The following is an 18868-nucleotide window of genomic DNA, read 5'->3' on the forward strand; positions in this document are numbered from 1 at the left end:
ATTTAAGCATATACCTGCCATCAGGAGCCATGGCCAAATCCAGCAAGAATGTTGTGCAATTAGAACGGTTTCTCCCATTCTGCAGGAATTGTGAGCCTTGGGTGAGTTGACAATTGAGAAATTATTAACCAAGGCGGACACACTGAAAATGGTTTAGAAGTTTCTCAGCTCACACTTCAAAAAGGTGTATGCTGCATTGGAAACATGTAGCCTTGTGATTCATGTCAAGGAAACTAAAAGTAAAATGTACCCTCTGGCCTCTTGTCACAATTAGGTGAACCAGGTAAGCTGTAAACAACACACTGAGAGCATCAGCTCCACACCTACGCGGGAGGAGGCCCTTTTAGAACCCTGAGTGTTCATCCCAGCAGGTCTCATTTGGCTGCTGATAAGCCTTGTCCAAGCATGCTTTGTAATTCCAGCACTTGGGAAGCAGGGGCAGGAGGATAGCAAGTTTAAAGCCAACCTGGGCAAGATCTTGTTTCAAAGAATGAAGAAAAAAATGGATCCGGCAGCCCTGACTTCCTTGGCTTGGAGCCTTGACTTGTTTTGTCTTCCCTAGAGCTCTTAGCAGGACATTCAGCACTCCCACCAGCGAGGCAGAGAACTCAGTGGTACCAGAAAAGCTTTTCCCATGCCTCATCTGGCATCTGGGCTGCTTATTCTAGAAGAACAGAAGCCACTGAAGTATCTGGTGGTCGACCATGCTGTTTGCTGCTTGGCGGTGTGGCACCTAGCATTAGCTGTTAGCTGAGGTTTCTCTGTCACTGAAGAAAGATGTGCTCCTATTTTTTCCCATGAAAAGACAAAGGACATTTCTGGGGAGCACCTGGGCTCCCTCAGCCCTTCCCTTAGGATTTCACTCATGGCCCACTGCTCACCCTTGTCTTCACAAGAGGCCAAAGCTGCCACTGAGCTGATTCAGCAAGGATATGTGGATGGCCTGAGGCAAAATTTGCAGAATCATTTTATATATTTATTTTATTATTTTTGGTTTTTTGTAGTTGGGTCACACTCTCGCCCAGGTTGACCTGGAATTCACTCTGTATTCTCAGGGTGGCCTTGAACTCACAGCAATCCTCCTACTTCTGCTTCCCAAGTGCTGGGATTAAAGACATGAGCCAGTACACCTGGCATGATTTATTTTTATTTATTTATTAGAGACAGTGGGAGGGAGGAGGAGTGAGATTGGGCGTGCCAGGGCCTCTAGCCACAAGGTGGCGCATAGGTCTAGAGTTTGCAGTGGCTGGAGGCCCTAGTGTGCCCATTCTCTGTCTCCAAAATAAGTTAATAAATAAAATTAAAAAAAATAAAAAGCCTGCTGCAGAACCAATGTGCAAAGCGCGTGGCTGCTGCTGGGTCGAGCTAACAGGAGCCCACTTCCTGGCACCTGCAGGCAGCGCTCCTGTTTCTGCTGCTGCTGCAATTGGGAGGCAGCCTGAACCATCTCAGCTATCTTTCCTAGGAACACCCATGCCTGCCTGTGCTGCGTCCTCTTGTTACCTGCAACTCAGTCCTGTCCCTGTGCCCCATGAGCTCCACACTGAGACTCCTAACGGAAGTTTCTCAGGATCTAAGAAGAGCAGGACTCCCAAAGTCAGTAACTTTTCAGATATTAGGAGGATCACAAACCCAAGTGTCTCTTGGAGCCTGCGGGTGTAGCTCAGTGGTAGAGCACTTGGTTTGCGCTCCAGCAAGCCAAAGGCAAAAAAAAAAAAAAGACGAAGAGAAAGAAAAGTGTACAGGGAGGATGAGCCAGGCAGCTAAGACAGCATAATGGTGAGCTCTCTGAAGGATGCCCCTTAAAGGCATTCAGGTCTAACAGTGTAAGATACTGTGAAAATGGTGATGAGTGATAGAAATGATTGTGGATGAGGTTGACTGGAAAGGGGTGTGAGGAATTTAAATGCTCTGCCTCTTGCTCTGAGGTGGTCATTACTCTCATCAAATAAATGATATATATGCATTCATTAAGTCCTTAAGGGGCTGGAGAGATGGATAACTCGGTCACTAAAGGTGCTTGCTTTAAAACCTGCCTGTGCCAGTTTGATTCCCCAGTCCCCACATAAAGCTAGACGCACAATGTGGCCCATGCATCTGGAGTTCATTTGCAGTAGCAATAGGCCCTGGTGCACCCCTTTCTCTTTCTCTCCTTGCAATAAGCCTTAAAAAATACTTTTAAGTCCTTAAGATCCATGCATTGTACTATGTATGTATTTAGTATACCTCAATGTTTCTTGAGGCAAATTAATGTGTAAATAGACTTGGTTCTCAGATGACCATTTGCAAGCTTTTGTTCCGATCTCACATCTTCATCTCACATAGGAGGAATCTGAGACTCTGGATGGGAAAGTCGTTTTACCAAGGACAGAGACGAATCGTGCCGAGATGCCCTGTATCTCCTTAGCCTGGAAAAAACAGACTGTAGAGCTAAAGGGGGATGGGGAGAGACAGTGGGCCAGTTCCGGCTGCGCAAACTCATTTCCTCGTTGGAGTGCTTTTCCACTGGAGCGCCTTTCCATCCGCAGGCAGAGGGAGGCGTTCCCAAGGGTCTGGGCTGAGGTCTGTCCAGGCCAGAAAGTGACACCTACCCTAAGCGGGGCGGAAGTGGACGAAGCTCTCGTCGCCCCAAAGAGCATGGCTAGGCGCGCAGATAAATCACGAACACAAGCTACACTGATAGTTTCAGATTGGCACTGAGTGCCAAATGCCGAGGACACAGACTGCCAAGTCCCAGGAAAAGGAACCCGATCTGGTGGAGGTGGAGGCCGCCGCGCAAAGTAAAACCCACCTGTGGGAGCCAACCTTGATGGAAACTCCTCAGGGGACCGGCACTTACCTGCCTCTCACCCTCCGCCTGCCTTCAGGGGTCCGGGCGTCTCCTATGTTTAGAGAGAGAAGATGGGCGTGCCAGGACCTCCAGCCGCTACAAACGAACTCCAGACACATGTGCCACCTTGTGCAGCTGGCTTGCGTGCGTCCTGGGAATCGAACCTGGGTCCTTTGGCTTTGCAGGCAAGGGCCTTAATGGCTAAGCTATCTCCCCAGCCCCCGGGCGTCTCCTCCTTACCGGTGAGAAAACCAAGGCTCCAACCCCTTTGCAGACCTGTACTGCCTGGGTTGCAGCCCCCAGCCCAGTCTCTGGCGCCACGCCCTTGTCCCTTTCCCCTACCCCAAGGCGGGAAGGTGTCTGCGGACTGCCTCACCCATCCCAAGCAGATGTGGTCTGACCGCCAAAGGGAACCCGGGTGGCGCTGACCGCCTGGGCTGGGGGGGGGGTGGGGAGGTGCAGCGGCCAAATCCTGAGCCCAGCGACCCGCGGGGACCTTCCGGACGCACGCACCGAGCCCGGGCCCAGCAGCCGGCGCGCGCTCTGATTGGCAACTCACCTGCCACTCCCAGCCAATCCGCGCCGCCAGAATCGAGGCTGCCCCCGCGGGAGGGGCGGGCGCGGGGAGCCCGCGGCCCGTGCGCCCTCCCCGCGGAGTTCCCGGCCGGCCGCCGGCGGCCCGCGCTTCCATGCAGCCGCTCCGGGCCGCAGCCGCTCCGTGTCTCCGCTCGCTCGGACGCGCCCCGACGGCGCCCCGAGCCGCCCGCGCTCACCGTGCCCCGCCGCTTCCCGCCGTCCTCCCTGTCCCTGGCGGTCCTGGGGAGAGGGTGGACCGGTCCAGGGCAACGCCACCGCACCAAGATGTTCACGTCCAAGTCCAACTCCGTGTCGCCATCGCCGTCCCTGGAGCAGGCCGACGCCGACGCGCTGGACATCAGCACCAAGGTGCAGCTCTACGGGGTGCTGTGGAAGCGGCCCTTCGGCCGGCCGTCGGCCAAGTGGTCCCGGCGGTGAGTGCGGTCCCCGCGCCTCCCTTCTCCTCCCCCTCGCCGGGACTTGGGATGGGGACACCCAGGGCTCTTCCCACCCCGTCCAGTCATTGGCCTGCCCCTGCCTTCCTCGGTGACCTTGGCCTTCCCCAGTTTCACTCAACGCTACCTTCCCCCTGGAAGATCAGGGTCCCGTCTGTGAAAGCTAGGGTGGAGTCACGGGCCTTGGGGATGGTGGCGAATTCTCTGGAATGAACTTAGTCCTGCATGGACAGGCTGAATGAATGTGGGCTAAAGAGATTGCGCTGTACTAGGTCAGATTTGGGCCACACTGGTCTCCAGCCAGAGGTATCCTCCCCGACACCCTTACAGCCAATTCCATCACTTCATCAAGGCCTAGAGCGTATGAAGTGTCCCATCCACCCAGCCATCTTCAGCCTCACACAGAATTTGAACAAGCCAGAGCAGTGGCCCTAAGGAAAAGTCCGGAAGAGAGCGGAGATGCAGGAAATGTTTGTGCGGGAGTGTTAGCAAGGTCTCCAGCTGTGCCTCGATGAATACATACATACTCCTGGAGGTGCGTGAAGGTGGTCTGTATGATAGCTGTCCAAAGCACTGACGTTTGGAAGGGATGGTGAGGACATCCCGAGCAGCCCCGGGCCTGTCTACCAGCACCAGCCTCCCCGGCTCCTAGTAGAGGCCCTGGATGTCAACAGCTGCTCTCCACTTACAAATGAGCCTGGGAGGTATTGGGAGAGGGGGCACCCCACAGACCTGGACTTGCAGAAAGCTCACAAAACTGGTGGCAGGGGCAACGGGGCCGTCTTCTGCACAGATTTCACCCTCAAGCCAGTCTCAGCTGTGCTGCTGGGATGGCCTCAAGAACTCAGGCTCTGCCCCACCCCCCTTCCTCCCTCCCCCCACCCCACCTTGGAGGGTGTGACCTTATCCATCCCACAGGGTGAGTCTGCCCTGAGCAGAGGGGCCTCAGATACTCTCAGGACCACAATCGTGTGCATGTGGTAGTTAGTGTGGTTAGTTCTGATGTTCGATTGTGATGAATAATTTAATATTCCTGTAAGACCTGAGGGCTGCAGATGGGATTTTTACATTGTACAGAGCTGGTTTCATGCACGTTTATTACTTCTGGCCGATTTCTCTCTGGGATTTAATGAGATGCAGGTCCCTTGAGTTTTTCCCAAGTTAAGACCATCTCTGATGCATTAAGTAGAGGCTTGGAACAGCCTGAAGGTTATGTGAGGGGCTTATGGAGAGCTGTACAGGAGGGCTCCGTCTGAGCTGCAGCTGCAGAGGACAAGGAGGGGCCTGTGGCCACCAAGGCCCTTGTGTGGGAGTGATGGGCTGCTTGTAGACTCAAGCACCATTAGATGACCCTGAGCTGCTCCCTAGTCCAACATCACTCAACTGCAGTAACATATATCTATCAAGGGCCAGCTTCCCACAAGCACTCCGGGGCCAGCGCTCCTCTCTCCATCAGAGTCTGGCTACTGAACCAGCTATTCCCCTGTGGCCCATCATTTAAGATTGTTCTAGCCAGGCCCTTTCGCCTGATTGCATCCCGTATATGGTGGGTGTCTGAGAGCCCCAGAGTAGGTCTCCTAGCTTTCCCCTTCCCACTGTACGTACAGAGGAGCCTGGTTCCTGCACACACCGTTGATTTGGGGCTGAAAGTAGCTGGGGGGAAAGTCTGAGCCAAAAGCAGGGTGGTAGTGCTTCAGCTGTGGCCTTTGGGGCCCAAGAATCTCCATCAGTGGTCCCCACAGCCACCCCTGAAATAATTCCGAGTCCTAACAGTTGTGTGCTCTATAGATACAGCTCCAAATCAAGTCCCTTCTAAAGAGATTGTCACCTCTGCTCCCTTCCTTCCTCAGGAGCCATCACTGGGTAAAGGCGCTCTCATCCTCTGGGGCTCAGGCAAGAGCTAACATCTCACCTGCCCACTGTAGGCCTCCTTGATCTACGTTCTCAGCTTTGGGAGGAACACACATGTGCGTGCACACACACACACACACACACACACACACACACACACCAATTTGCCCTCAAGTCAGCACCATCAAGCCAGAGGGTCTAGATTCGGAGAAGGCATGCTGCTTAGCTCAGCTCAATCCCCTCTTGCTTCCAAGCAGGGTCCCCTGGGCTCCAGTTTCCCACTCATGAAAGTACAGTCTCTAGACCTCAGCTAATTAGTGACCACAGGAAGGCTTGGGGACAGGGCAGTCTAGGGCAACCACTACAGAGGCATGCCATTAGGGCGATCGATGCCCTGGCAGGCAGCTAAGAGGAGGGGTCTGGAAGGGCTCTGTGCTGCATAAATAATCAGTGGACAGGATGGAACTGGTTCTGTAAAACTTCTCAGGGTCTGTCTTAGGAGTTTCCAGCCACCCCTCCCCCGCCCAAGCAGCCCTACCTCCCTCAATGCAAAGACCTCCTTGAGCTCATTGCTTACTTTCCCAAGGGCAACAGTAGGGGAAAGGATTGAAATATTTATTAGCAGAGAGTTTAGGAGTGGTATCTAGAGAGTAAGATGCTAAACTTTTCTTCCTCAGTGAACCACAGAGACGTAAAGACCTGGGTGCCTCAAGATCAGGGCCATGATGGGTGGGCTGGACCCAAGCCAGACTCTTTCCTAGGCTTAGTACTTTGTCCAACACTCTATCAAACCCCTTTCCAGTACCTTCTGAGGCCAGAGACTCTAATGTAGAGGGCCCAGCCAGTACCCTCCTGGGACAGGGACATCTGTACTTGACATTGAACCCCTTACACACACACACACACACACACACACACACACACGAGAGGTGTCAGGGACATCTGTACTCTTTGGCAGTGAACCCTCTATACACACACACATGCACACACATATGAGAGGTGGCCAGTTAGGACTGGTCTTGGCCCAGCACACCAGCCATACCCCCTTGTGGAATACTGATGGGCCTCTGCCTCTGGCATCTAAGATGTGTGATGACTACCAGGTAAACAGTGTCCATACAATCCTGGGTGCCAGGCAGCCACCTGCCCAGATGAAGCTAGATTGCCTCTACAGGTGATAGTTACTATATCAAAAAGTTTTCAGAAGACTCTCATTACACCTGGGTTTAGGGCCTGGAATGTGATTTTTGTCTTTGTCTTTGAATACTTCTTGCCAGAGATGACTCTGTAATACCAAGCTTTGTCAGAGAGCGGTGGACAAGTGTCTAGCATGTCAGCTCCATAGCGCCAGAGGCAGCCTCATGCTTGACACTGATGCTTGGTCTCCTTTCTGGCTCATGCGGCATGCTCCACAGCTGGCTGCGTGAGATGCCGCACGAACACAGCTGAGGTATCTCTGCTGTGGAGGGGGCCCTGAAGCCCCCCCTTAAATAATCTACCTGTGTTCTCTGCCATAGTGACGGCATGGGGGTGGGGGGCCTGGCCAGGTGGCAGCTGGAGAGCAGGGATTCTCCTTGGGATGCGTGAAGGAAGGTTGGAGGAGGCCGGAGGAAGAAGAGCAAAGGAGTTCTTTCAGCACTGAAAAAAAAAAAGCAAAAAAGCAAGGGCTTGGGCGACAGCATCTCTGTCTCCAGGGCATCAGCCGTGGCCAATGTGCCTTGTTCTGGAGAATTCATAGTGTTTTTCACCCTCTGGCTCTACCGCCTCTTCATTCCAGAGATGCCTTTCCTCCACGCCCACAGGTAGAAAAACTGGGGCACAGATGTGGGGGAAGGTACCTTGTGAGTCTCCCCAGATCCCTCTCCCCAAAGCCCTATTCCCCTCTGATTTGAGGGCATTAAGTTCACACCAAACCCTTGGGTTAGGAAGATGGACACTTTCTCTGTGGATTGCACAGCCATAAAGTGGCCCTCACTCAGGTTTCCCTAGGGTCACGAGTTGACTCACCCAGGCCAGGTCTGCTAGTCCAGTGAGTCAGCTATGGAGACAAGCCTTGCTTCTGTCCTGTTCCCCTCTTTCTGTGGCTGCTAACATCCCTATGTGAAAATGACTCTCAGTTGTATGCGGGGCCAGGCCTGGACCTCACAGACAGTTCAGCTGCTGTGTGTGCTGGACTTCACCAAAGGCCGTAACCTCATCAGCGAGCAGCTGGGCAAGAGATGGAAAGTAACTCGCAGCTGTTTCCGCCAGTGACTTGCCGTGTGGCCTCGGCTATGGTGCATTCCCTCAGGGTCTCATCTGCAAAAAGAGGGTGAGGTAATCACACCATGGTCCACGCATAATGCTACAGGTGCCTTGAGTCTACCAAAGAAAGTGGGGAACAGTTGATGGGGCCCTGGGTACCCCACACCAGTGCCTGTTTTAAATATTAAGTGTGTCTTCAGTATGTTGTGGGCTAAAGTTTTTTAGCACCCTCAATTATGATCTTTCCAGGAACCCCTGCACCTCACAGATAGCATTTCTGCTGTTCTGCCCACTCTCAACCTGATGCCAAGCATGCAGCATCACTTGGAATGAGCATGCCCTGTATATACAAGCCACCCGGGAGAGACAGAAAGAGCTATCCATTAGAAGCTGTATTGTCTCTGCCTTCCTTGTGCCCCTTCTGCAATGGTTTCTTTTTCTTTCTTTTCTTTCCTTTCCTTTTCTTTTCTTTTATTTGTTTCGAGGAAGGGTCTCGCTCTAGCCCAGGCTGACCTGGAATTCAATATGTAGTCTCAGGGTGGCCTCGAACTCATGGCAATCCTCGTACCTCTGCCTCCCCAGTGCTGGGATTAAAGGCGTGCACCACCACGCCCGGCCCCGTAGTTCGTCAGTTCCACCCCTGTGCCCACTCTTGGTGACTTGAGGGGCTCTAAGTAAGGGAGAACAGAGGCTGGACCTTTCTAGAAACTTGTGCCTGATGGAAGAGAGAACAGCTAGGCTGGATGTTCCAACCTGTTGTCACAGCCATGGTGTCATCTGGGACTCAGCTCTCCCTGCCCTTGCTGGGAACCCATGCCCAACACACCCATCCATAGGTGGGCTCCTGTTGCCCTTTGAGAGTGAGGCCCGGAGATCAAATCTCAGAGAGGTCGAAGGCCTGCTCTGAGCTCCTGCTCATCCCTAGGAAGTTCTGGACTTGGGTTTCCTCCCTTTTGAATGCTATGCCCTGCCATGGGCTGTGGCTGGTCATTGCTGCATAGTTGAGGCGGAGCTTGGTCCATCCCTTAGTCTCCGTGTGCACGTGGTCCTGTGGGCCAGCAAGCTCTGCTGAAGGGCAGGTGTGACCACAATGCAGGCTGAGAGCATGATAAAAGGGCAAGCACACCCTCAGACCCGTCTCCACTCTGTGCTTTGTTCCCACTCTCCTGACCCCGGAGGACCCAAACTCCTACATGCCTCTTGGGATTCTCTACCCTCTGTATCAGCCCATCATGCCTCTTTCCCACTCCCCTCCAAGATGTCCCCAATTTTATATTTCTCCCCCCACCTGTTGTACATGCCCAAACATTGAAGATCTCAGCAGAAGGGCTGACCGTGCTCTTTTCTAACAAGACCTGCTTGATATAGAAGGCATTTGCCTCAGCTGCAGCTGGGTCTGTGAGGCCAAAGTTAACCATTAGTTAGGCCCTTATTACTGTCAGAGCCTGGGCAGGGGAGGGGAGAAGGGTGCCATGAGTAAGAAAGCTCCTCCTGGGGGCTGGAGAGATGGCTTAGCGGTTAAGGTACTTGCCTGCAAAGGCTAACAACCCAGGTCCTATTCCCCGGTACCCGCTTAAAGCCACCTGCACAAGGTGGCACATGCGTCTGGCGTTCATTTGCAGTGGCTGAAGGCCCTAGCATGCCCATTCTCTCTGTCTCTCTTCTCTCTGTCTCTTTCTGCTTGCAAATAAATAAATAAATAATATTTTTTAAAAAAGAAAGAAAACTCCTCTTGGGTTCCCTAGTTCATGCTTGATGGCATCCGTGCCCATCCTGTCATGCATACTAGCTGTGATCACAGTGCTATCCACGACTCATTAGCTCTGCTTATTTTTACCTCCTAATAACTTGGTTCCTATTCTGGCTGTAGATTCCTTGAGGCTCCCTCCAATTTCTAAACTTATATGCTGACCTCGCAGTACTTGTTAAAAGCCTTAGCCCCTCCAGTGTGCAGGGGAGCCTGGCCACTCTCAGCCTTGGTTCTCTAACCCGAGCTCACGCCTTCTCCCTCCCTTGCACCCTTGACTACCTCCTTGGCACTTATCTGTATGTAACACCCATCGTGTTTTGATAACCTTGAGTACGTTATTCTCTGTATGTGCCCTTCTCAGTCTGAAATAGATCTCTCTCCCTTCTACTTCCTCCCAATTCCCAAGTCACTCCTTGGTTTTCAAAACCCTGCTCAGGGGCTGGGATGGTGGCTTAGTCAGTAAAGTGCTTGCCGCACAGCGCATGGGAACACACATACACATACAAAAAATAATAAATAAATAAGACCATATGTAGTGTTGACCTTCTCACAAATGAGCTCCTTGGTCATTTTCTTTCTTTTTTTTTTTCTTAATTCTTATTTATTTGAGAGAGAGAGAAAGAGACACACAGAGAGAGAGAGAGAGAGATATTGGACACACCAGGGCCTTGAGCCACTGCAAACGAACTCCAGACACATGTGCCGCCTTGTACATCTGGCTTACGTGGGTTCTGGGGAATCAAACCTAGGTCCTTTGGCTTTGCAGGCAAGTGCCTTAAGCAATAAGCCATCGCTCCAGCCCTCCTTGGCCATTTTCTAAACCATTCACTCTTTTCTGTCCCTCATGCAAACGTAGCCATGTTGCTGCATGTGCTGGTGGTTTCGGGTTGCTGTGAGGGTGGTTCTAGCACAACATCGCAATGTGCTCTGGCATGTTACGATGTCGCAGCATCACATCCTGGTGTGTGACAGTGTTGCAACATGTCCCCCTGGTGCTTCCTATGCTGCAGTGAATCCTGCGGCTTGACGGTGTCAACCTGTAGCCCGGCACTTAGCAAGAATTCTAACCTCCTCCATTTACCAGCTGTGAGATCTGGGGCATATTTTTTAACTTCTCTGTGCTCCAGTTTCCTCACGTACCTCACATCAGCCATGAATGAATGAATGAGCTCGAAGAGTGGCACAATAAAGGGAGCTGGATGACCATGAGCTATTTTCAAACTGATTCCTACATGCCGTCTCCCGTGTTCAACTCTAAGCCCCTGGAGGGCGGGGGCTCTCATTAAGCCCCAGGGCCGGCACAGTACCTGCTTGGGCTAGGTACTGTGACCTGAGCCGACCTAGCATTGCCCTCATTCTGCAAAGATCAGCTCAAGGGAGACAAATGACTCCTGGTCTGAAGCGATGGGGAGTTCCAAGCAACACAGCGCAGGAGCCATTGAGAGCTTGGGCTGTGTAACGGAACCCTCCAAGTTCGTCACTTTACTGGTTGCTTAATCTCTCTGTGCTCGTTTCCTTACCACTGAAATGAGGTGAAAGACCTCCACCTCAGAGTTGTTTGAGTAAGAGAAACACTATTAAAACATGCAGCGGGGGCTAGAGAGGTGGCTCAACAGTTTAAGGTACTTGCTTTCAAAGCCTGATGGCCTTGGTTCAGTTCACCAGTATCCAAGTAAAGCCAGATGCATGAAGTGGCACATGCATGTGGAGTTCATTTGCAGTAGCAAGGGACCATGGCATGCCTATTAATTCTCTCTCTCCTTGTAAATTAAAAAAAAAATTTAAATAAGGAATTTGGGGGCTGGAGAGATGACCCAGCAGTTAAGGCACTTGCCTGTAAAGCCTAACCACCTGGGTTCGATTCCCTAGTACCCATGTAAAGCCACATTCACAATGTGATGCATGCATCTGGAATTCATTTGCAGTGTGGCTGGGGTCCCTGGTGCACCCATTCTCTCTCTGCTTTCAAATAAATAAATGAAATACAAAAAAATAAAAATAAAGAATTTTAAGGAGGCTGGATAAATGGCTTTGAGGTTAAAAATGTTTGCTTACATTGACACTTAGGAGTCAAATTTCCTTTCACATAAAAATCTATATAACAGTTCATAAAATTCTGTATTGGGCTTATTAAATGAATTTAAGAAAAATGGTTTTACTTGAATTTTCTTACTTTAACTTTATGCTTCTTAACAATGTAAAGAAAAGTAGACTCCTTTAGATTACACAGCTTACAGAAGCACAGGACACTGAATTAATCCTAGGTCAGAATTGGTATGCTTTTTTTTTTTTACCATTTTAATAAAAATAGTTTTTCCACGGGGGGGGGGGGGAAATGTTTGCTTACAAAACCTGATGGCCTGGGTTCAATTTCTCAGTACCCATGTAAAGCCAGATGCACGGTGGCACATGTGTCTGGAGTTGGTTTGCAGTGGCAGGAGGCCCTGGTGTATTCATAGGTTTTTTTCCTCTCTCTCTCATAAATAAATATTTTTTTAAGATTTATTTTTATTTATTTATTAGAGACAGAGGGGACAGAGACAGACAAAAAGAAGTTAGAGGGATAGAGAATGGGTGCACCAGAGCCTCCAACCATTGCAAAGGAACTCCAGACACGTGCACCGCCTTGTGCATCTGGCTTACATGGGACCTGGAGAAGTGAACCTGGGTCCTTAGGGCTCACAGGCAAGCACCTTAACTGCTAAGCCATCTCTTCAACCCAATAAATACTTTAAAGAATTAAAAAAAAAAAAAAAGAATTTAAAAACGTAGCAAAGTGAGTGTCTTGCTGCCTTCGACGTGCTCCTCCATCTGCAGGTGGAAATGCCGTTCTTTAAAATCAGCGAGAGGAGCCATCCAGGGCTGACATGACTCTCACTGTGGGCTCTCTCTGAGTTTCTTCACACCCCAAAGGGCAGATGGAGGATCCTGAGAGTTAGGACTGGTGACAAAGCTTCTTCAAGGACAGATGTTAGCTCTGGAGAAGGGGTGGCTTCAGACTTCAGACAGGGGGAGGACAGGACGCAGGGCCTTGCCATTTGTTTGGAGGACAGGGAGCCAGCCAGCTGGGCTACAGCCAAGCGCCTGCCAGTAGGAACCACGTGAGCACAAATGGGAAAGGAGGGCAAGGCGGCTGCACAAACACTGACTCACCGATAAGGAATAATGGAGTCAGATAAGAACGAGCACCTCCTGAGTGTCTACCATGAGCGAGCGTCTAAGTCTTTATGTGCTCAGACTCCCTTTCCTTTCCACCCTGAGTCATAGGCATTAATTATTATCCTGAAATTGCACACAAGGGACCTGAGGTCTAAAGGAGACTAGGAAGCTTGCCCTGTTACTGCTGGTAAGTGGTGGGTCTCTGACCCTGGCTACCTCAACCTGGTTCCCTATACCTCTTCTCCGGTTGTATGCAGGCCCTGAGCAAGGAGAAAATCTCCCTAAGCTGTGTGGGAAGTTGGGGTAGGGCTTGGTGGCCCTAGGTTCCCATCCTAGCCAGGTTTCTGCCCCAGGTGTGTGGATTTGCATGAATTACTCCACACCTGTAAAATGAGAATGAAAGGTCTCACCCTCCATGATTGTTCCAGGTATCAATCCTGATCCATGCAGAGCTCCCTCAACAGGAACCCACAAAGGAGAATGGCTAAGGAGGGTTGGAGAGGTGGCTTAACAGTTAAGGCGCTTGTTGCAAAGCCAAAGAACCCAGGTTCAATTCCCCAAGACCCACATAAGCCAGATGCACAAGGTGGCACATGCATCTGGAGTGTGTTTGCAGTGGCTGGAGGCCTTGGCATGCCCATTCTCCCTCTACATAAATAAAAATAAAATATTTTAAAAAATGAGAATGGCTAAGGAAATGGTGACCATAGCCAGCCCTTGCCCTGCCAGCCCAGTTTACAGGGCCCAAAGGAAGTAGCCTCCAAGTCTTGGAATCTGAATGAGGGTGTCTGTAAAACAAGGGGACTTTGAAGGAAGGCCTGGGAAGAGGAGGTGTTCCTCTGTGCTGAGCACTCAGATCCGAGACCCCAGCCAGCTGCTGAGCAGAAACTAAGAATCAGCGACTGGAGCACTGGCCACCTCCAAGGCAGGGTGATACGCAGAGGCCTTTTGGGTCATAACAGCGTGCCGACCAAGTGAACCATGGTAGGTGTTCGTCACTGCCAGCCAGGTAGTTGCTTCTTCCTCCAGGTTTATGCCAGCTCTACCCCCACCAAGCTGGGAACAGCTGAGCAGTCAGCACACCTCTGCCCACAAGATCTTTTGACCCTTAGTCATGTGTAGGCAATAATAGTTCTTAGGAGGTCCCCTGCCTGGGCCTGGACAGTCTGTTCTCCATATAGCAGCCAGGACTCGACATTTGTAGTGTAAGTCAGGTCGTGTCACTCCTGCTCGAAGCCTTCCCGTGGCTGTACTTCTTCCTCAGAGAAAAAGCCAACCTCTCTCTACCAAGTAGTGGTGTGACTTTCGGCCCTTCTCCCACCTCTTCCCTTCTTTCTGCCCATATAAAATGCAAGAGCACCTGCCTTATAGGATAATGGTAAGTGTTAAATGCATTAACAGAGGCAGCTGCTTAGCGTCAGCAGCAGGGGATTGTGGTAAGAGCTCAAAGGAAGCTCTGGCACTGTTTATCATACAGTAGCCACAGGACCTTGGGCAGTCTGGTCCTGCTGAAGCCTTGTGCTTCCTTCTAGAGACCTCTGCCTGTGGCATCTACCCTCGCCTCAAAGTTACTTTTTTCTTCTTCTTTTTTTGAGACAGTGTCTCTGGGCTGGTCTCCAACTTGCTATGTAACTGATGGTGGCTTTGAACTCCCGGTCCTCCTGCCTCTGCCTCTGCCTCTCAAGTGCTGAGATTACAAGTGTGCACCATCACAATGCTATGTGGTGCTATGCATAAAACTCAGGGCTTCCTCATGCATGATAGGCAAGCATTCTACTAAATGAGCCACATCCCTGATTCAAAGCGATCCTCCTACCTCTGCCTCCCGAGTGCTGGGATTAAAGGCATGTGCCACCATGCCTGGCTGATTTTTTTTAAATAGGGTCTCTCTATAGAGCCCAGGCTGGCCTTGAATTTGTAATCCTCCTGTCTCAACCTCCCAAATGCTGAGATTACAAGGGTGCACTATCATACCTAGTTTCCTTTTTTTGTTTGTTTGATTTTTTTTTTTTTTTTTTTTTTGAGGTAGGGGCTTGCTCTGGCCCAAGCTGGTCTGGAATTCACTATGTAGTCTCCGAGTGGCCTCAAACTCACGGCGATCCTCCTGCCTCCCTCCCGAGTGCTGGGATTAAAGGTGTGTGCCACCATGTCTGGCTTAGCTTCCTTTTTTTTTTTTTTTTTATAAAGTCATAGTCCTGTTGGATTGGTGCTCTGCTTAAAAGCTCACTAAATCATGGCAACCTCCTTAAAATCCTCTCTCCAGCTGCCTTTGTTAATGCATTTAACACTTACCATTATCCTATAAGGCAGGCGCTCTTGCATTTTATATGGGCAGAAAGAAGGGAAGAGGTGGGGTGTTGGCTGAAAGTCACATCACTACTTGGTAGAGAGAGGTTGGCTTTTTCTCTGAGGAAGAAGGATGACCATGGGAAGGCTTTGAGCAGGAGTGACACGACCTGACTTACACTACAAATCTGGAGCCACTTTGCAGTGAGGGCTTCACAACCTGTGCAGCCCAGATGCCGCTGAGGGGCCGAGGCAGCTCCATGCCACTGGTCAGTCTTCCGTGCAGAGGGTCGTATCCAGACCTTACATCACTGCACCCCATCCTGGGCCCTCCACCAGCTGACCAGGTCCTTCAGTCCTCACAGTCACCCCATGAAATAGACGCTGCCACTCCTACTCAACCAGCAAAGAAAAACCACGGCCCACGGAACCAAGTTGCTTTGCCCAGCCAAGTGACCCAGATGGAGGATGGCAGGTCTATCTGTGTTCTCACATAATCTCTGACATGCCTTTGGAACAGGCAGGAGACATCTGCCTTCCCCATGGGACTGATGTGGCATAGCCCCGCCCTCCCGGAGTCTAGTGGCCTCCCCTGGACAAACCACACAGGGGCAGTAGGTAGTAAGTGTCCAGTTAAGGACCTGACCAACAAGTTCAGGAGGCCAGACAGAGGGCAGTGCAGACTAGCCTGATCTGATCATCAAGAGTGAGATGGCTTGACAGATAGGAAAGCACTGGAAAGGGTTAAGGCACTTGCCTACAAAGCCAAAGGACCCAGGTTCAACTTCCCAGGACCCACGTAAGCCAGATGCACAAGGTAATGCATGCATCTGGAGTTTGTTTGCAATGGCTGGAGGCCCTGGCCCGCCCATTCATTCATTCATTCATTCTCTCTCTCTCTCTCTCTCTCTCTCTCTCTCTCTGCCTCTTTCTCTCTCATAAATAATTAAATAGATAGATAGATAAAAGACTAGAGGGAAGACATTCCAGATGGAGCAGTGCTGTCTGTATTTGAGGGCAGCCTTGTCCTGGAGCAGAGAGACCCAGAGGGGCAGGAAAGCCCAGTGGTGGGCTGGGTCAGCTGCTGAAGGTCCCAGGACATCACTGCAGCTGTGCAGTAGGTGGCATTCATGTACTCGCCACTGGAGGAAGGAAAACATTACAGAGAGTCGACAGCAGGGTGTCACTACCAAAAAAGGTCTACCAGGCTACGTTTGTTCTAGCTGGGTAGAAAGAGTTGGCACAAGTAAGGAAAATGGGTAAAAGCCAGTATGGTACAGGCCTACTGTCCCAGTTACTCGGGAAGCTGAGGTGGGAGTGTCACTCAAGTTCGTGAGTTGAAGACCAGCTTGACGTCGAAGACCCCCATCTCAAAAGAGAAAAATAAAAGATACAAAGTTGGGTCTGGGATGCTGGCCTCTAGTTAAAAAGCAAATAAAAGGCACAAAAATTAGTTGGAGGTTCCTACTAAAGCACAAAGCCAACGTTTAGTCTGCCCAGGAAAAGAGAGATGGCCTGTACCTCCACCCCAAGGGAGGCTGTGTGGCTTGGTGGGACCTGCCGAGATCATATGACTTTTTTTTCCTTTGGTTTTTCGAGGTAGTGTCTCCCTCTAGCCAAGGCTGCCCTGTAATTTACTCTGTAGTCTCAGGGTGGCCTCGAACTCCTCCTACCTCTGCCTCCCCCCCCAGTGCTGGGATTAAAGGTGTGTGCCACCAAGCCCGGCTTCACATGATTTCTTAATGCCCGTCTGCATCTTCTCAAGCTCCTCACAAGAAGCTGGTTCAACGAGTGGTTCTGGGAACTATTTCCCAACAGGCTCTTGAGGAGGGGTGCAAGACAGTTCTATAGTATTTGACTTTCATGGTATCAGTACTCCCGCCAAGGCCTGTATCAAATCACCAATGCCATGTCACTGAATGTCAAGCAGGTGGGAAAGTCACACTGCTGGCCATTCTAATTTGTCCTAGCAAGTTCCAACCTAAATGCCACCTGGATCTTCCCCTGCGTGTGCTCACATGCACATGCACGCTCAAATCCCCACCAGGTCCTTCTCAGGCCGCATCACCTCCCAGCAAAGGTGGCTCTGGGAGAAGGAGCACTCTGGGTGTCTCTGAGATGCAGGAGCTTTGCAGCCCAGTTGGATCTTCACCCTGGAGAGCGCTTAGTTTCCTAGCGTCAGTCATTAGTTCTCCGAGACTCCAGGGAGTCAAGCATTCCACATACTGCCCTCAAGGACTTGCCGCACCAGTAGCCAGCTAGAAAGCACCAAGGCCACCGTGCTCCTAAGTTAGGCTTGCATCCCTGAGGGAGGTTGTGAGCAGTCTGAGACAAAAGGAACGCAGGTGTCACCCTTGGGGCTCAGGGCTGCATAAGTGGCTTCAGCAGCTTGTACCCAATTCCATTTGGCAGCCAGATCTCAAAATTATACCAAACTCCCATCTTGGAATCACATCTCTTCTTCCTGTCCTATGCCCGGAGGACCCCAAGCCTTTAACAAATGACTGGAGGTGATAGCCCAAGCCCCTGCTATGCTGATGGGGACAGCCCCAGGAAGGGCATGGGGACAGGCAGCACGCGAAGCCAGCCTTGGCCCCTCCTTTTCTCTGCCCTGGCATGGAGGTTGTACTGTCTGCTCGGGGAATCTAGCTGAGGCCTTTGTGAGTTGTGGAGTGTGAGCTCGTGTCCCCATGGGATCCTGTGTGAGTTGAGGGAGTTGAGGACCCCAAGTGTACGCTTGTCCTGAGAGACCTCACCCCTTTTGTCTCCAACACCCTCCCCATAGGTTTTTCATCATCAAAGAGAGCTTTCTGCTCTACTACTCTGAGAGTGAGAAGAAGTGCTTTGAAAGCAATAAGTACTTCAATATCCATCCTAAGGTAAGGCGACCTCTCGAGGGCCACAGGGGGCACTGGTGCGGGAGATGTCCCACTTGGTAAGCGACTAGTCGCCTGTCATCTTGCTGTGGTTTAGCATGGGGCCAGGAGAGCCAGTCCTCTTGTGGCACAACATCCCTTTGCACCCCCGAGCCGAGCCCGCCTCCTCTTCCCTCTGGAGCCAGTTCTTGCCTCGGTCCGGTAGCCTCGGGGTCTGGTCCAGCCTGGGGCCCTTGGCAGCACCTGGCTTTGTCTAGGGGCCCCCAGGGAACCTCGAGTGATGTGAGCTGGGTGGGGGCTGCCCGCTCTGCTTCTTCCTCAGGGTGTCATCCCACTGGGTGGCTGCCTGGTGGAGGCCAGGGAAGAGCCAAGCATGCCCTATGCCATGAAGATCTCACACCAGGACTTCCACGTGAGTGGGGCTCCCCCCACCCCAGCCTGGGGTTGGAAAAGCAGCGGGCTTTGTGTTGGTCCCTGGAGAACAGCCTAGAAGGGCTGCTGCTGGCCCAGGCCTGAGGGGTGGGGTGGGGTGGGGAGTGCAAAGCTGGCCTCCCTCGTCCTTAGAGTAGACACCTCTTACCCTGGCTTCTCTTCCTGGCAGGGGAATGTCTTGCTGGCTGCTGAGTCCGAGTTTGAGCAGACGCAGTGGCTGGAGATGCTGCAAGAGTCTGGGAAGGTGTAAGTGTGCCAGTAAGGCCTTTGAGGGGCCAGGATGGGAAGGGACAAGCCGAGCTCACCTTGACTCCCATCCTGTCCTCTGGCACCCCGAGGCTGTGCTGTGGGGTCTGGCTAGGCTGTGTGGAGGAAACAGATCAAGCATTAGAACACCTGTGAGGGTCCC

The 18868-nt window shown here is 51.6% G+C and overlaps 1 protein-coding gene across 1 annotated transcript in view; it reads left to right on the forward strand.

The window, feature by feature from the left end:
• The first annotated feature begins 3655 nt into the window (after window positions 1-3655).
• Window positions 3656-18868, forward strand: part of Plekhd1 (pleckstrin homology and coiled-coil domain containing D1) — a 38930-nt gene continuing 23717 nt past the window's right edge. Inside the window, exons 1-4 of the mRNA XM_004649290.2 lie at window positions 3656-3840; window positions 17937-18030; window positions 18350-18439; window positions 18629-18705. Of these exons, the coding sequence (XP_004649347.1) occupies window positions 3692-3840; window positions 17937-18030; window positions 18350-18439; window positions 18629-18705 (410 nt within the window). The 5' untranslated portion in view covers window positions 3656-3691. The remainder of the gene's footprint in view (window positions 3841-17936; window positions 18031-18349; window positions 18440-18628; window positions 18706-18868) is intronic.

Source organism: Jaculus jaculus, chromosome 7 (genome assembly GCF_020740685.1).
Source record: "Jaculus jaculus isolate mJacJac1 chromosome 7, mJacJac1.mat.Y.cur, whole genome shotgun sequence".
NCBI classification, from domain to species: Eukaryota; Metazoa; Chordata; class Mammalia; order Rodentia; family Dipodidae; genus Jaculus; species Jaculus jaculus.